An 18,711-nucleotide genomic window follows, 5' to 3' on the forward strand; every position below is an offset into this window, starting at 1 on the left:
ATACATATGTGACAGCAATATGTTTTAGTATTTCTTGTGGCTGATAGACCACACCTGAGATACAGGTCCAACTTAAAATGCAGAGTGTTTCCCCTTTTTTATGTACTATTCATGAACACTTGTTAGTATGAGACAAAGTTGCCAATATATTTTTTTTATCGCAGTATCAGGTTGGGGAGTACTGTTGTGTAGAATTATTTAAAATGAATGTGCATTTTTAAATTCCCCTGGAAATTTATCCAACTAATATTCTCTGTATGAAACATCTCAAGCTTGATAGCTTGGATAGAAGACTCAGTGCTCCAGTTGTCTTGATACAGATGCTGTACAGAGCAATTCAAGCCAATTCTCTTCTAGAGAGCCCTTTGCTGTTATTTTATGCAAATTGCTGTTCTCCTTTCACACATCAGTAAGATGGATGCATTCACACTTGTTAGATCTACATAAGCATTTTGATTTGGCTAAGGAGTTCATTTTTGAAGTAAATATTCTGATTGTTCCCACTTGCCTTACTTTGATTTATCTCAGAAATGAAATCAGATGTGCTCCAACAGTGGTCCTGCTACGTTCCAGCTGCTAGTGGCCATTGAGTCTTTGTGATCAGACTAGAGCTATTTGGAAGTGAAAATCCTTTGAAATGCTTGTAGTGCGGATTTTCAGACCTCAGCACAAGCTGTTCGGCTCTACAAACTCATTCCTATTTTTATGCATTGCCTCTTAATGTAGCCACTGTCCCTTGTTTTACAGACCAGGGAAAGCAAAACTATTTCAAATTACGTGTAGTCCTTCACTACATTGGAAATTTGAAAATTCTGTGTGTCCCCTCATACATGTCTTCCATATTGCTTGCTTAGATCCATTGTGTTACATGATCAGATCATGTGACAGGCTTACGTCTCACTGTCTTTGACTTGTAATCACCACAATCATTTTGTTATATCAATCAACTCTCCCAAATATTCCATCAAATAAGCTAGATTTTGTGAGATCCCTTTTGCTGGCAGCTGTAGTTGTTCACCTGCGACTTAACAGGGTCATCTCTCAAATCCGTAACTAGAAAATTCCTTTTTTCCATATTTTCTGTTTACAAATGGCTGTAAAAGGGAATGCCTTGCTGGAAAAGGGGAGCAAATTTTCTGCTGTTTGCAAATATCTTGGATGAGCAGTCTGCAAGTCTAATGCAGCCTTTAATGCAGCTCAGTCATGAGCTGGTGAGAGATGATGCTGGATAGTTAATAAAACTTCAGTTAACTATGTTAGCGATTCAAGCACCACACTGGAATTTCTTCTCTACAGACACTGAGCTCTGTTGCATTGCTTTTCTTTTGTGATGAAGTAATAGTGCTTCAGGACAAACAGCAGTACCTTTTCCCCTCTGAAGCAAAATGAAATTGAAGCAGGGTGCCTCAAAAGCTCTGTGAGCTGGCAAAGTGTATTTTCAGTGGAAGTCTACAAGCTGCTATGTTTCTGAAATGGTCATCTTCTATTTGGGCAGACCTTATAAAATGTCAACATAATAGCATTAGTTCAAAGAACAGTCTTCTCTTGACAAATGTACAAAATGTAATAAACCTGTACCTAGAACACTCACCAGATTTAGTGGCTACTAGAATTGCTTTTATTCTAGATTTCCATCACTTAACAATAATAATAGAGTTGAAGTTCTTGATAATTCTTCATGCTGTGTAAGGTAGCATCTAACATTAAGATAGAGCTACCTTAACCAACTAACCGAGGCAGTGTGTTCATTGTTTGGATAGGTCCAATTTACCATTTATGTTCTCTGTTTCTGACTTAGTTTGTGTTGAATGTTGAAGTGTCTTTGTTTATAGTAAATTAGGCAAACCGATATCAAGAACTTTACTTTTGGAGTAGAGCATGTGTAAAAATGCACTTTGTTAACCAAATTAAACTGACAACTGGAATTCAACATACAGTCAAGTGAAATATTGCTTATGGTGACTTTTCTCAATTGGTTAGGCATTGGATGATGAATTTACAACAACAGGAAAGCAAAATCAATGGCACAGTAGACCTATTTCTGAATGGACCACCCAGCAAGTATGCCACTGGCTAATGGGAATGAACATGGAGCAGTATATTACAGAGTTCACAGCTATGAATGTAGATGGACAGCAGCTGATGCAGCTCGACAGTGAGAAGTTGAAGGTATGTGCACATCCCAGGATGGATTTGTAACTGTATAGGTTTCACTGCTTATTTAGGCATATTTTTAACCTACAAAGTCCAGGTTGCTGGTTCCGTGGCTTTTTAAGGAATAGAGTTATTTGCTCATGTTATTTTATTTTGATTTGCTTTTGAAATACTTGGAGACTGTATAGTTAGGTGGTAATTAGTAACTGATTGTAGAATTAAAGGCTGTTTATAGCCAGAAAAATAACAAATATTGCTTCCTTTTTTGTATCTTGAGGAAGTGAAAGGAAGCGTAATTGTCCAAGGAATCTTGATACATCTGTCAGCAATCTCAACATAAAGTCATATCAAAACAAGTTCTGGCCAACTCAAATAGAATTGCAGGATCCAGTTTTAGAAATCCATTTCTTCAACATTTCCTCTTCAAACAGGAAGGCTAAAACCCTATCTGGTGACATTTTAAATGTTTCAAGTTTTTACTCCTGCTGAAAATACATATTCTGAATCTTTTGAGCCTTTTCTTGCCATTTTACATCTGGAAGCTGCAGTATATATAGTTCTGGTAAATTCCTGCAGTTTTTCTTTCTTGTTACATTATGAGACTGCATTATGGACAGGCAAGATGTGCAGCTAGAAGAGGTTCATTGGTCTACTCTGGCATAAGGCAAATGATTATCAATGATCAACAGCAGAATTTGAGGGGCTTAGGGGGCAAAAAGGTGTTCTAACTTCAGTCTCCAAAATATGCCTGCATTTTAAATAGACATGCAACACTAAATGTCCTGTATTTTATAAAATTTCGTGGGCACAGAGGAAATACCGGTGACTGGCCTGCCATTGTCTGTCTCCAGCTGTGGAACCTCGGACACTGATGCCCAAAGCTCAGTGTGCACCCGGTGCCGTTCGGGCTGACACAGCCCGAGCGCGGTCAGACACTCGGAATCGCGTGCTGCCACCTGCCGTTCGCAAGTGGAAGTGTACCGTCCACTTCCTGAGCCGCTTCTTAATAATGCACTTTAAAATCCTTCAAATTAAAGAGTTCTTACTGACTAAAAATTCCTCGTGTATAAAAAGAGCTAGAAAAGTATCTGGAGACTAATACCAATGATGATATTTTCTGGGAATTCTCAGGGGTTTACATGTTTGTAAAATGCAACATGAAATTGTTATTTCACAACTGAAGAGCTGACCTTGGTTTTCTTACCTACCTTGTTACCCAGATGATTATTTGCAGTGTTTTTGCAGCCCTAAGTTTTTAGCTTTCAAATAAACAGACTATCTTGTCGAAAAGTGAATAACACTTTCTTATATTGTTATTGCACAAGCACTGTTTAACAGTGCTGTTGAAAAAAATTACTGATGAGGTTTTGTTTTGTTTTGTTTTCCCTTTCCAAAGGCTTTGGGAGTTTCCAGTCAAAATGACCGATCAACAATAAAGAAAAAAATTAAGGATATCAGAAAAACACAGGAAAAACTGGAAAAGCAGAAGGAAAAGGTTCAAAAGAAGGAGAAAGAAGTTCGCAAGACTGGCAGAGTTGTTGCCACTCTTGAATCAAGCTGCTAAAATTACCATTTTATTTTAGTGCAGACTTGCCTAATCTTGAGGAAGTTCAGCAGATTTGTATATAATTGTACAAGTGAGGGAGGAGGGACAGTGCAACAGTTCAACGTGGTAGGTGGTTTTGTACTTTTTAATTGTGGTCCCTCCCCATTACAGCCCAATAAAATGAAATAATATTTTCAGTATTTTTATTTCTAGTTGACTTTGCCTGTACTAATGGACAATAATTTAACTGTCTGCCTTAAGTAAATTTCTGCTTCTAAGGTGTCATATGCCCTTTCCATTGAAATTGATGTTTGTGGAAAGTAGAATACTGTATTAAAAATCATTCCAGTATTAGTCAACTAGCATTTGATAGAGTTGAAGGTGATAGAGGGACAATAGAAAAATCCTGCCAACAAATTCAGTCTGTGACAGTCTGTTTATCTGTTGCCACTAAAGATGTATAGTAAAAATTAAGTTTAAGAAATTGTAATGTCAAATTAATTTAAAAAGAAAGCATGTATTCGAATTTAGGATTATTTTAATTCTTTTACTTCCGGAACTTCATTCAGAGTTCACTTTAGTAGCACATTTTTGAATTCTATGTGTTGCAATTTACTGAGAAAATAACAAGAAATACTAAGTCGTTTTCACAAACTACATATCCTAAGCATAATACTAAGTTTTCTGTACACTACCCATATGGTGTTGGGACAAGGTTTAAGCCTATAAATAAGATCCTTTTTAACCTATTTTTCCTAAATAATACATAGTTTTATAGATTTATGCTATGATTAAGATCAATTTGCAATACATGTATTTCTCTTTTCTACATGCGACAAGATTTTTTGCGGACCAAATTTATATATTTGCTAAACAATACTGTTTTTCAGACTTAAAATACTGAGGGAAGAATTGTAGGAAAAATTATCACTGACGCCCTGGGTTTCTGCCTTGTATTTAAATGTTCAGTTGTAGACTACAGATTATTGCTCTTTAAAGGAGGATTTGATTCTTGAAATAGCTTAGAACATGACTTGGTGTTTTGTATATTTACATACTATTTTCTAGAGATACTACAAGAGCACTTCCTTAATTTAGATTATTCCAGAAACATAGACTAGATTAAATAGCAGTTCCACCATAGAATGGACTAGAACAAAACTTACATAGTTCATTTATGTGGACCAAGTTCTCCTTTAAATCTATGGACTGTTTTTCATTTTAATTAAATGAATGAACTTCACTGTTGGTGTTTCACTTTTTTTTTTTTTTTATTTTGTATAAATGTCTTAAGAATTTCAGCAAAAGGACTGTGTGGAAATGCTTCTGCACACTAGGCATTTCCAAAATAAAGTTTGATAATCTTGGTAATAAATACTTCTTAAAAGATATTATATTTCAGTTTTATGCATTCTTTGGTCAAGATTTAACTAATTTACTTTGTTTACAGTAGCTTTGAGTTGAATACCAAACTTACAGACCTTGAACCAAAGAGGAATGCTGCCCTACTGATGAAAGAGAAAGGAATTAGAAGTATGGAATCATCAAATGCTCAGGTTCTCCCACGTAAAACCACCATTAATTATTTTAGTCAAGAAAGTTGAGTATTTTCACAGCTAGAACACAGAATATTGCTAAAACCCTGTATTACCTTTTCTCTTTAAGTGTACTGTTGCACCCTGGGGATAGTTTTCTCCTGAAAGAGACTAGTGGAAAAGATGGTTTCAGAGGTTTCCCTGTGTGCAGAGCTGTAACAGGTAAGGAGGGGCCCTATCAGGGATGATAAACTCCCCTGGCACCCGAGCATGAGAACACTGATTGTCACAGCCCACGGCGTTCAACAGCTGGCAGATGTTGAACTGGGCTGGATGCACAGAGCGAGCTCAGTACCAAGCTACACAGTCACCCAACAAAGTTTCATTTTTACAATAGTTTTAATGAATAATTGCAGCAATTCTTTCAAAAAATTAACACAAACCAAGATTAATTTTACAGTGCAAGACTGAGGTAATTTGCAAAAAGAACTATTAATCTCAGCATTTTGATAGTATACTACTTTTCTGTAGTGATTCACTTCAGCTTAACCAGTGTGTTCACAATGACTTCAGTATAATAATGAAAATACTAAACACAAAAGTTGTCTTCTGCACTTCTATTTAAAGCAAAAGTTATCAAAGATCAAATTTTTAACTAAGATTAAATATTGTAAATCAAAACATTTGTGTTTTCACCATAATCATTTGGGGTGGCAGGCGAAGAGATAACTACAAATATAATTACACAGCAAGTTGCTCTGGTAATCAGAATTCAGTTGGTAGTTAGCTGAGAACATGAAAGAGCCTTTATTACAGTAATATCTAAAATACTTAATAGACTTTGTAGAAAACTGTTAGCTTTTCTTCAGAAATACTGCTTGTAGTTGTCCAATGTTACTAAAATCAACTGAGTCAGTTAAAAGATTTAAAGGCTAGAATTCTCAGCTTCAGACCTGAGTTTTTAAAAGCCCTGGCTGTAACTTTCAGCTTTAGTTTAGCAAAAGCAATAGCTGCAAGTGTCCCTTCCAACATGGTACAGGCCCCATTTTACACTATGTGGCATTTCTCACCTCCTCTTGCAGGGCCAAAGAAGAGAACAGCTGTCAGTTCCCCTCACTTGTAGCCTTGCAGATTGACAGGTGTGCCAGTTACCAACTCGTATCCTTGTAAGGAAGAATAGGGGCTTCAATGTGCCCACAAGCTTGAGTGGAATAGGTAACCCTACTGATCTGGTGGCAGTAAGATACAATAATCCTCCCTCAGACTGTCAGTTTAACTGTATGCAGCCCTGTCTGTAATGCACTTCTGTTAAAGTTATCTACATTAGCTTAACCAGGGTAATAAAACCATTTCGTTGTTTTGCAGAACTTGGCTAGGGAGGTAGCAGGTGGTAAATCTTGTATCTGGCTCAGCTACAACTAGAGTAGCATGACTTCAATTTCCAACATCCCAGCTATCCCCTTCACTTGTGGTATCTCACCTTCTTCTCTGCAAAGAGATAGTAAACTAGCAAAAGCTAGGCTTCTTGTTTCTGAGATGGATTATGCATGTCTACTACAGAACAAATCCCACAGAATTACATGCAGTTTAATTAACTGAGAAAAGGATTGGTTCTCAGTGGCTTTAACTGAATCACTCCAAAAATGCTCAGGAATGACAGGGATCAAGGTGAAACACAGATGTGTATTATTTGAACAAAGCTCATGCAGTAGGCATTATGTTGAATTCTTTATTAGGACTCTGTACCTGAAATGCAAGATTCATTCCCCTCTCTATCTTACCCTGTATGTTCTGATTTGTCTTTGACTGATTAACATATTCTGGTTATCATGTTTATGTTATAGTGTAGACTTCCAGCTACTACAAAAACAAGGCCAGAAGCATATCACAATTGCAAAGGTATTTTCAAAAACTGCTAATTCCACTTATTCTTACTTACTCCTGAGAAGGCAGTTTATGCTGTCAAAGTAATAGAGATGCCCTATTACAGACAAATTTTAAGAATCTGTTTATTAAAATAGTTTCCATTTATAGCCATATCTGACATACCCAAGTCTAAGATCTTACAAAGGCTAGAATGTTGATACTGTATTTTGGTATGACCTATAGAAATACAGGCAAATGCAAGACTAATATTTCTCTACTGTATACACGCCAATGCTCTTTTTTAATTCACAATGATCGGGGCAAGGTAAGTTTTTCACATCTATTTTATATTCACATTACAACCAAAGAAATAGAACTGATGCCACATACCTGAGATACATCATATCAGTAGTAGCAGTTAAAAATGCTTTTTAAAAATTTTTATCCCTACAGAGGTGTGATTTCTACAGCTGAAAAAAAAAACCCTTGATGTTGGCAATGTATGTAGGCAACATATCTAACTTTACAAAATTAAGCTTCAGCATGCTTAAGATAAAAGAACATGCCATACATTTGCAAAGGTATAGCAGTGAGCTCAATATTTCTTACGCAAATTTTTCATTAATCTGTAGAATTGTATAATGAAAAAATGTTCCAATGACTTTTTTAATAGTTCTTCTAATGAAATTATTTTTTAATAATACAAATTAATACCAGATGTGATAGCTGTTGAATTGATCCCTCTAAAAACCAAAATATGTTCCTTTGACTTAGCTCTGAAAGCAGTCATAAATAGAAAGTGAAACAAATTAAGTATGACCTTTTTTTATAAGTGAATGTTTGGGGGTTTTGGTGGCTGTTGGTTTTTTAATTTCAGAAAAGCCTCATTACACTCAAATTTCTGTTACACCATTTAAAATTACTTTCACATATCAGAAGTGGCTCAACATCATAAATCAGGTCTTCTAAATTCCCTTTACAGACAAACCTCCTTCTTAGGAGCTGCTGAGGAAAAAGCTACATACTCCGAAAAGTGGTCATGTCCTTCGGCTCACTGCTTGGCACGCACCAATCATCGGCTTCATGGTTTGCTTTATAATGTTTCCAGGCTGCTTTGTTGTATACAGGGAGTCTTTCAATTGATTCTGTTGATAAGGCCTGTAAGGAGAAAAGGCTCTAGCTGATGATTCTTTTTAATTGAAGTTACCATAACAGAACAAGGAGTTCCATTAGCAGTTCAGATTAGAGTTGCTGATAAATGTAAAATTAGAGTGTTACATCATACCTTGATGTAAATAACTGCATCTGTACCATAGCCTTCTAAGGAATACAATTTCAGGTCTCCTTGGAAGTACTGTGCATACAGACGTGATATGGGTAAACCATAACCAAATCCAGCCTGATCAGAAGAAAAAGTATACTTCCATTAATTGCATTAATCAGTGGCATTTTCTGTTTAAACTTAATAGATAAAATAGACAAACTAAGCATGATGTTTGACAATAACAGGAGTTCAGGTGTTAACTATTATGCCCTCCCCCAAGCTATTATATACCCCAAAACCAGAAGAATGCATGAATGATTGTGATTATGAGAAAACTGTTTGATTCCTTTGTCAGGCAGGGCTGATAGATAACACTTCTTGGATTATGGCAGCTTTTTGAAGAGATTAGAGAAAACTGCTGTGTGTCTGCATCACACAGAGTTCTTAAGTCAAATACATGTCATCGTCAGTACATATAAAAAAGGTTCAGTACACAACATCTATGACTTTGCAGCTTATACTGAAATTCATCCAAGCCCTGGCTGCAGTAGCAGGACAGAGCCCTGAAGTGTTAAGTGTGTTTTTTTGTTTAAATACTAAATATTTTGTTTAAATACTAATTTTTGTTTACATTTTAGAGGTAATCTCTCAGTGAGTGTACACAGCATTCCTCTGTAAAGATCTCCTGTTTAGTAAGTTGCAGAGTCATTTACATGCAGAACTACATATATTTTTAAATTATGCAATGTGGGAGAAGAAATTCAGGAAAGCTGTTCAGAGATTCTAATTTCTGAGAGCTTAGGCTTTATTTCTTGTGCATTTATTACATTCACGTGAGACAAAAGTGGATTCTTCATATGCCCTGTCACATCTATGTGCCTTCATCCTTGCTGGGGGTTGGTACAATTGACTACATAACACAAATGAACTATGGCTAAAAGTCACTGCTATAATTATTCTTCCTTTCATTCAGTGGCTACAAAAATAATTCTGAATCCTGCTCTCACTGCAGTATGTGCAGCATAGCTAAGTATTCTGCTTGAGGTGGCTAATCTTTAGATTTAGTAGAGAAAAAGAATCTTGAACAAATTTAAATAATTTTTGGTATCTTATGCCATTTTTTCAGTTATTTTTTTAAAAATAATTAAGCTTGAATTAATTAAAATTCAAATATTATTCAGTGTAGTATCTAGAAAATCAGTATTTCATAGCTTTAGCTAAATGGTTTTTGTGACAATTAGACCTAGCCACAATGCCATGGTATAAAAGTCTTGCATACCAAAGGTGTAGCTCGTGATGTCTCAACACGAGGACGTGGTGCTGTTGAATACATATAGTTGAACAGTCTGTCAATTTTCCTCATAGGAACACCACCACCACGGTCACTCATCTGGAACAAGGAGCATTTAGCTTTATATCCCTGAACAAATTTTTATAAAAGATAGCTTCTCTCAAATAATAAGCCAGAGAAAGTTACAGTAAAGTATTATTTGAAGGTGTCCCTAATAAGTTACAGATTTTCTTTAATTCTCACCTTCAACAATGACCAAAGAGAGATTAATCCTTCCCTTTCATCCTTTATCCAAACCATTAAATAAAATACCACCAATAAGAAGCATTCATAATCTCTTGGAAAAAAGGAAATTCTGCTTGAATTGTGCATTGCTTTTATCTTGTTCATAACACACTTTTGTCTGAAGTCACTATCTATACCTTTTAGCAAATTCCTGGTTCTCTGTGTATTTTATCTTTATTTCTCAAGAATACTGTCATTTAAATATAATTTACTAAAACCTATTACTTGAAGGAGTAAGTCAAAGGAGTTGTTCTACTACAGTTTAGTTAGACCTATGAAAAATCCAGTGCTTGCAGCTGGTTGTTGAAATCAAAGATGGATGTTGTAGAGAAAAAAGAAGAAGCTGGAAACTGTACTTCAGGAGCTTTGTTTTGTGTGGAATACACAATATCTATTTCCCTTTCTTCAGTTGTTTCACACCTGTATAGCTCTGTCATTGTCACTTAGAAAATGTTGATGTTACAATTGTATAAAGATGCTACTTCATTTTTAGTCATGGTTGCTTCTAAGCTAGGCAAGACACAAGCAAGTACAGGATGCTATTGCAGAGCCCTCAGTGTGACTGCAGCCTCTTCATGAGGCAGTATGTGAAATTCCATAAGGGCTTTTTACTTACGTACATCATCACGTACAATCTGTTAATGGAACCAGATCACCAGCTCAAGTTACTAATATGCTGCTCATGACAGGAAAAGAAAACCTAATCAAAATAACTTTCAGAAAATAAAAAAAAATTAGTACCTTCACAGTTAAATCCTCATTTCCCAATGTGATGTATACATGAATTGCAGGATAAATGCATCGATCAGCATGATGCTCCATGGTGGCTCTCATTGCATTCTGTAATTTTCAAGTACAACTTAAATCCTATTCACTTCGTATATTACCTTAAAATATCATTTAGTATTTATTTTTATAATGTATTTAGAATCAGAACAAATATCAAATAGTTTTTTATATTCCTAGTTTATTCAGTATCAGTATATATTTAGTTTATTAGAATACTGAGACTTGAAATATTTAGTTTTTTAAAGGAAAAGTGAATAGTTTAATGTACAGCATTTGTGTTCTAGAATTCTTCATAATGCACATAGTACATGCAATATGACACAAACTCCAAGAAAAGTCTAGGACTAAACTGCTGGAGAAAAGCTCTGTAGGACATGTTACATATTTTACCTGATTTGAAAATACACAATTTATGGGAAATCTTATGCTCACTTGCTTTATTAACTAATGTCGTTGTACATTTTAAGATTTAAGATGTCTATTCAGAAGGTATTCAGTGGCTAGGTTAAAGAGATACATCTTCCAAAGCTGTTCATTTTCTATGCAACTATTGTTTCTCTAATAGTACAGGGTAGCTGTGTTGCTGCAGTCAAATGGCAAGAAGTTTGCACTTGCAAAAACACGCTGTGATCTAGAATCAGTTTGAAAAGTCAAAGCAATAACAATCTCAGTAAACAAGGATTATGAAAGAATTGAGTAATTAATGGTAAGTGCACAGACCTTGAAAAGTTCAAAAACCATGTGATAGAGATGTGATGGCACGTACACCACTTGCATAGGCTGTCCTGGTGATTTAGCTGGAGAGAAGAGAGTCTAAATAACTAAATAGCAAATTAGATGTCTTTTATTCATTCTCACAGTAATTCAAAATGTGAATTTGTATTGTTAAATTTAAAGAAGGAAAATTTGAACAGAAATCTTTTGAAAAGTTGTATGTTAATCAAAAGTCATAATCAATGATTTTCAAATGTTGCTTGCTGCTTTAGAAATTAATCTTAAAACCCACTATGGGATCACTGACTAGGACATATCATGTTTTCAAATAACCTCACAGGTATCACAAGGATGGAATAGAAAGTCTTGTATAAATCTTTAACGTGTCACAAGAAACGCAGAGAGGGTGAGATGCAGTAATGTCAGGTGAAGAAACATGAAATCTTAGGGAAGGAGCCTGCTAAAATTTGTTATATCAACAGCTATAGAATCAAATACTTCTACTCATGTCAGTTTTCTGGTTAAAGGGAGGAATGGGGAAAGCATTGTGCCAGTAGATACAGAGAACACATGAACTATGTGAAAAGCAGAACATTTCACCACCAGCTCCTTTAGAAGAAGCCATCATGATGTTCAAGAGCATGCCTTGTCCACATTCACTTACAATTCAACTCTTCAAGGATAAGTTCTGGAGAGCTCATGTAATATAAATCACAAAGTCTCTTGGCATTTTCATAGCCATCTATAATAAAAAACACAGGAAGTTATATTTCCCCCTCCCACTTTTTTTTTTTCTCCTTTAGAATCTGCCAAAAAAATGTTGAAAGTACTGTGCATTGTCAGGGAGATTTGTACTTTTCAGAAAAACTGTGTTTATAGGAAAAAGAAACAAAATTATATTTCATGTCAATAAAACTTATGCTCCTGGTAGGCAAGGACAAAACAATATATGCCTATCAGGATGTGTATTTGCTCTTAGTATAGACTCTCATGCAAGTTTTCAGGATTCTTATCTGAATTTACCTCTAATAACTTCAACAACATTGCAGTTAGGATCAATGCTTCCAATATGTTTTGGATGAGCTGGATTAATTTTCCCACCAAACAGTAAAGCTGCCAAAAAAGAAAACATCATTTAATATCCAGTGCAACTTTATAATTTTACTTTGTGTCTTCTGTTTTGCTAAATAAAAAATTTATAGGAAATCTATAATTTCAGTCCTCACCATACTGAAAAGCCTACTATTAATAAATATTTTAGGAATTGTATTAAGAATGAGTTATAAACAGCAAGGTAACTAGTATTCTCCTAAGTGGCACCTTAGTACATATTAAGCACTTAAATATTAAAGGAAAATACAGTTGACATGGTACAGATATCATTTCCCCTTCTTTCAATACTTACAGTGTTGATTAAGGAGCATTCTGATTGAAATGCGACTCATGTAGAAGCGGTCTAAAAAATACTGCACGTTCTGTGAGGTCACTGGATCAATGCCAAAGCTTTCCTTGTATTCTATTACTCCTTGAGCCATCGTAGGAATTACATCATTGTGGCGATTCCGGATTTTTATCACAGTATCTGTAAAACTAAAATGAATACATTGTTACTATTTCACTTTCAAGGGTATTTAATCCTCCAGCAAACAGTGCCTGACTACAAAAATGAAGACTTACGTGCAAAAACACCACGTCTGCCTACTGCAGTAAGAAGGCAGGTCAGTCTTTACGGCGCATTTCAGGTGACTAGCATTGAAACAATCAGTAGTTGACTATTTTGACTCATAAAATTATTATTTATTATCTTGATTCTGCCAAGAATCAAGATTATAAATAAAGATATCAAGATAGAATTATCTTGATATCTGCCAAGAGAAAGAGAAAACTGTGCCAACTGTTTTCATGCAGAACCCGTGCCTGTCAAATGGCACTTCTGGTCAGCCAGCACTGACTGAAGCATTCTACAGAATGATATTATGCTGAAGTGCTTAATTTCCTGTTTTAATGTACCCTCCTTTTAGGGACAGGGGATGACATTGCTGCAATTCTTCTGTAAAGATCTGAGACGGGAAATGTTTTTTCAGCTATTGTTTTTTTGCCAGTTCTCCAATACAATATTAACAAGATATACGTGACAGCAAAGCCTTACCTGTGAATAGCCCCTGAATCTTCTGAGCTTTTGTCCTTAAAGTCAAGAATCTCCTGAAGACTTTGGACATACCTTTCAATGAAACAAAGAGGATAAAGATCAATTCTAATATGCCTCCCCAGATCTCTCTGGTTAGCAATTTGTGGTCTTCCAATGTTGCGTGCTTCCAAGTCATTCTACCTGTCTCCCTGTGAATTTTGTTAGATTCCTTTGAATCTATTTTTAATGTTTTCTTCTAAAATTTCCAGAGCAATGAATTCCACAATTTAATTAGAATACATAAAATATGATCTTTGTGTTTTAAACCCAGTAGGTGATCACTTATTTGCAGCCCCTATGTGTTCCTGTTAGTAGAAAAATCTTTCCATTTGTGCATGATTTAAGTATTTCTGCCATCCCTTTCTTAGATACGTATTTTCCAAGCTGAAGAATTCTATTTGGTTTCTCCTCACGTAGAAATTGTTCCAACCCTCTGATTATCCCTCTTGGTCTTTTCTGTTCAGGATAGAGCTGCATGCAATTCAGGGGAATAATGGGCTAACACAGTGGTACAATTATACTCCTACCCGTTGGTTATTTAGTTCCTAATACTATTTTCCTTCTTGCCATCAACTGACACACGCAGAAAAATATTCCCAGTAGCATCAACACTTCTTTTTCCATTGTAAGGAAGCAAGCACACAGGAGAGGAGGTTCTTCCCTGTGCTCTACTTTGCATTTGCCCAAATGGAATTAATTTCCCATTTGATCAGTGTCATCTAGTATCATGAGAATGTAAGCATTTGTGTTTCAGTAAGAATTCATTAAGCTAATTTCATTGATAGCTCTTTTCATATTCAGTCAATCCCACTTACTGGCAGATTTTGGCAGATATCTTAACTTTAAAAGCCTTTACAGAAATCCTTATGCCTTTAGCAGTTACCAAGCAATATCTCTGTTTTGCTTTCATCTTTAAAAAGTTTATGTCTATGTTTCTTACTTGGAAGCAAACTTTATTTTCAAATAATGTCTTTTTTTACTTTAATACCTTCATGTTCTCTCTGTTGTTTTATGTTTTGGCTTTGGGAACTTCCTATTGCTTTTTCTTCATATTTTCTATACCTTTACTCTCAGTCTGCAATAACCTGTCTTGTAAATGGTTTCTGCTATGTTTTGCAAACATTTTGTGTCTTAGTTTGCTTCTGTTGTTTTCTTCGACTAGCTTCTTCACTGTTAGGTAAGTTCCCTATTAAACATTCTTCTGGTGGATTTTTGTTTAAAAAAAAGAAATTTGATTCCTCATACATGAGTGTGTGCAGTACGTAATGATTTTTTAAATTCCCTTGCGGGTTCTCTAATTGCTCCTAAATGCTTTTTTCCCACATCTGTAAATTTAGTTTCTGATCACACTGGTATGTGTGATATTAGCATCTCAGTATTAATAAGTGATATTCATGTAACAAGCCTATGAATGTCCTTTCAGTAGAAGAGAGTGACTTCCTCCAACCTGTGTATATGCAGGTCACCCTTCAAGGAATGGAATGTCACTGTTCTTACCAGCTCTGTACCAGCTGAACTGAAGGTGTTCTTAGGAGGTTGTCTGGAAGCAAGCTGATTTCCTTCATTATGTTTGCCAATCTCACAGGCAACTCTTGTCGCAGAAACATAAATGAAGTCTTTTCACAAGCATTTTCAGATCCTAAGACCAATATGACATCAGAATGAAGTCAATACTATGGTAGAGAACTACACAAACTTACTTTCTTGCATTAGAGGCCTATACCTTGAATTCAAAGTAGACTCTGCCAGGCTGGTAAGCTGGTATTTCTTTCATGGCAGCAGCCCACTTGTGTTTCAAAATTTATGGCATACTGAAACCTTCCTATGCAGTAATGAGAATCTTCAATATATAAACAGAAACTAATGCAACAGTTACAGACCTATACTGTTCCAACTTTAAATATGGCTTCTATCTACATATATTGTTCATTTTATTTGCAGCAAACTCTAACCAGCACTGATCAAACAATGTCATTCTGAGCACAGAGAAGTAAATGAAACCAGCACAGGAAACTATTTATGAGAAGGATGCTTGAGAAAGTATCATAGTCCCATACACCCTGCTTTTCATCACTGATCTTAGTGAATTATCATAACTCATTCTCAAACACTTTGAGAAAATAAATTCAGTAACAGAGATCTCATTTTCAACTAATTCTGTTGTAGTTTAAATTCAGTCTTACAAGAACAGAAGTCAGGTGAATGAATTCACATGAATAGTGAGAAAGAAATGAAAGCAGGACAGCTACTCTGCTTAGCCATTAGGCTACTAATACATTTAAATTTTTACATTTTTAAAAGCTAGAAGTGAAAATACTGCCTCTTTTGATAACTGACCTGTCCTTTTGTAAGAACAAGTGTCATCTGTGGGGGTGGCAATTAAATGTGGTTATTAAAATCAAGACCTGTTTTTACTCCCACAAAGCTTGTTTTCCTAGGTGAGAAAAGAGGGTGCAGAGTGGGGACGAGACTAAGAAATGCCGTACTTCATTCTCAGCCAGACTTCTTTCTAGACTTGAAGACTGTCACATAAACAGCATCTGAACTTCTAACCTGCCCATCTGCTGCAGTGAAGTGTATACTTCAGGGCTGTTGTTTCACAACATGTATTTCTTACAAATTAACTCCTGTGTTACTGCTCAGTTCACTCCTTCCATTTGGCAAGGGGAAGCTGGGGAAGAAGATTAAAGGAAGGGATGAGGAAAGAAAAAAGGAAGCTGGGACTGCCTTAAATATGAAAAATCTTCACCACATTGAAATAGAGAAGTTTACTGTAAAGCATGCAGACTCAGACACATAATAAACTACAGTGATGAAAGAATGTCAGTTAATAAAAAAAGTGAATAATTTACAAGAAACTCCTCCACAATGGCATTTACCAGCATTATGCACTGTCTACATATGATCTCTGCCTAGAAACCCTTCATTCTTCTCCCTAGTGAGATTGCACAGGCATGACTGTTACTAGCCTTTCCCTTTTCTTGGGTAAAATTACAAGAACAAATCAGATTGGAGGTATTAAAGTGTAAATATAATTTTTAAATGTTTCATATACTCAAAAAATTACATTTTACAAAATAGTTTTTGTATCTGAAGGCCTTATCTTTGCAATCTTGGGTGAAATATGGAAGGCAGTATAGAGCAGGCAAATTGAACAGGCAAATTACTCTCTTCCCATGTGCAGCTACACTGTATCTCGGCAAAGAATGGGTAAAACTCCTACAGAAAATACTGTGGTCTTATAACCCAAGACCAGACCTAAATTTGCTTACAGAACATTTAATTTTTTAAAGTTAGCTTTACCAGATTTATTATTTCCTCTTTGACTGTTCTCAGTCTTGCAAAAGGAGCAAAAAAAAAAAAAAATCCTTAATGAAAACACCATTAGATTATAATGGCTACAGAATATCTTATAGAGAAATATTTATTGTCTCTGTCTTGCAGTCTTTTTTATTTGTGTTATTAGTTTTTACTCTCTGTAAAGGATCTGTAAAGATTAAATCTGTAAGGATTAAATCCTTAAGCAAAAGAGAGGAAAAAATACTGTAGAAGTTTTTGAGATTTTTACCTTATGTTCAGGTACTAAGAGCAAAAAAGTAGTCTAGACACAAGACACAAGGAAATAGTGTGCCTTGAAAATAAACATTGATTTTATGGTAAGCATTTTATCAGTAGTGGTAAAGTAATACAGGTCAAAGCAAACTCTGAATTGCAAGCTTCTTTGCTTAAAAGTACAGTAGCAACAGAACATATGGTGGGGTTCCTGTAGGAATCTGGAGTTTTAAATGTCAGATACATTTCATTGCCACAAGTAAAACATTGAATAGATGGATGAAGTGATAGCAGATAATTGTGAGAAAATCTTCTTTGTAAGTCTTCCTGCTTATATAAAGTTTGGGGTTCTTGGATTAGTTCTCACTTAGGTTTTACTTGCAAAACTATAAAAAGCCATGAAGCTATTAACTAGTTAAATATATAACACATAAACATGTATGCACACCAAAATGCCTTGGGTACAGAAAGAGAACGTCCTATAGAATGGCTCCAACCTCAGGCTTTGAAAAGGTGTCTCAGTGTGACTTACACAACCTTTCTCTATGTGATCTTTGCTTTGAAGCAGGATAGAGCAATTCCTGTGATCCCTTTTGTTTCCAAGCTGACAGTCAAGCCTGGAAGCATTAGGAGTGGTTTTGGCACTGAGTGTAAGATTGAGTATCCTGTTACTGATTTACTCATTTTCAAGACTAGATTCCAAATCCTCCAGGATGGCTCCCGATGTCTGCATCCTGTTCCTTCTCTCACACACCTTCTAAAACAGCAACATTTGGGTAGGATGTTTCTGTAGGGCACAGGCCAAGTGACTGAGCAATGATAACTGTTCCAGCCTCTCGGTGCCAGCTGAGGCTAAACGCTTCATGTGTTTGGAAGGTGCCTTTAAAAGGCTGCATGCTGCTTAGCAAAAGGCTTAACCAGTCTCACCTGTCTGAGTCACTGCTCTAACGCTACCAGTTATCACAGCTGTTCCCATCCTCTCCCCAACACTGCGGGTTCTGCAGGAAAACACCCAACTAGCCTGGTGGTGCCAAAAACCGGAGTTCTCCACTAAATTTCAACCTTGCCATAGTTGTGGTCTCCGGGAATGGGCCAACCGGGCTCCCTTGCCCCAGGAAGGAAGCAGAGCCCTTTCCTGCCAGAAAGCACAGCATTAACAGATAAGCAACACTGACGGGGTGAGGGGTCGTGGCCGTCCCGCTCCTCACAGGCACCTGTGGGAGGAGGGGCAGCGGTCGAGGGCGGCTCGCCGGGGACTCACCGAAGTCCAGAAATTGCTTCATGGAGAGCGGCGAGGGGGAGAACCGTGAGTAGAAGTCCACCTGCTGCGGGATGTTGCCCGCGGCAGCTCCGCGCAGAAGGGCGCGCAGCAGCCTCATGGTGCAGCTCCGTCCCCTCAGCTCAGCCCGGCCCGGCCGCCATTTCCCGCCGCGCCGCTCCCCCGGCCCCTGCCCAGGCCGCGGCCGCCTCCGCCGCGCCGCCGGGAGGAGGTGCCCGAGGGGGGTGGGTGTCTCCGCCCGGCCCGGC

At 36.6% G+C, this 18,711-nt stretch overlaps 2 protein-coding genes across 4 annotated transcripts in view; one reads left to right on the top strand and one right to left on the bottom strand.

Moving 5' to 3' along the window:
* Positions 1-5,094, top strand: part of LOC128810204 (neurabin-1-like) — a 37,763-nt gene extending 32,669 nt beyond the window's left edge. For all 3 annotated transcript variants that reach the window (XM_053982848.1, XM_053982850.1, XM_053982849.1), the window contains 2 exons: positions 1,981-2,169; positions 3,551-5,094. In XM_053982848.1, the coding sequence (XP_053838823.1) occupies positions 1,981-2,169; positions 3,551-3,718 (357 nt within the window). In that variant the 3' untranslated portion in view covers positions 3,719-5,094. The remainder of the gene's footprint in view (positions 1-1,980; positions 2,170-3,550) is intronic.
* A 521-nt stretch (positions 5,095-5,615) lies between these two features.
* On the bottom strand, positions 5,616-18,641 carry PDK1 (pyruvate dehydrogenase kinase 1). Its single transcript, XM_053982530.1, has 11 exons — positions 18,446-18,641; positions 15,130-15,271; positions 13,594-13,665; positions 12,850-13,034; positions 12,468-12,557; positions 12,109-12,186; positions 11,451-11,527; positions 10,683-10,781; positions 9,645-9,755; positions 8,387-8,500; positions 5,616-8,259 (listed from the first exon to the last, which is right to left on the bottom strand). The coding sequence occupies exons 1-11, from the start codon at positions 18,561-18,563 to the stop codon at positions 8,119-8,121; spliced, it is 1,227 nt and encodes a 408-aa protein (XP_053838505.1). The 5' UTR covers positions 18,564-18,641; the 3' UTR covers positions 5,616-8,118.
* Between the last annotated feature and the right edge of the window lie 70 nt (positions 18,642-18,711).

Source organism: Vidua macroura, chromosome 7 (genome assembly GCF_024509145.1).
Source record: "Vidua macroura isolate BioBank_ID:100142 chromosome 7, ASM2450914v1, whole genome shotgun sequence".
In the NCBI taxonomy this organism is placed as follows: domain Eukaryota; kingdom Metazoa; phylum Chordata; class Aves; order Passeriformes; family Viduidae; genus Vidua; species Vidua macroura.

Coding starts and splice junctions, on each gene's coding strand:
- PDK1 (XM_053982530.1), bottom strand. CDS start 18,563: ATGAGGCTGCTGCGCGCCCTTCTGCGCGGAGCTGCCGCGGGCAACATC. Junction 13,666..15,129: donor GTTCAGCTGGTACAGAGCTG/GTAAGAACAGTG, acceptor TTTCATTGAAAG/GTATGTCCAAAGTCTTCAGG. Junction 8,260..8,386: donor ATGCAGTTATTTACATCAAG/GTATGATGTAAC, acceptor TTCTCCTTACAG/GCCTTATCAACAGAATCAAT.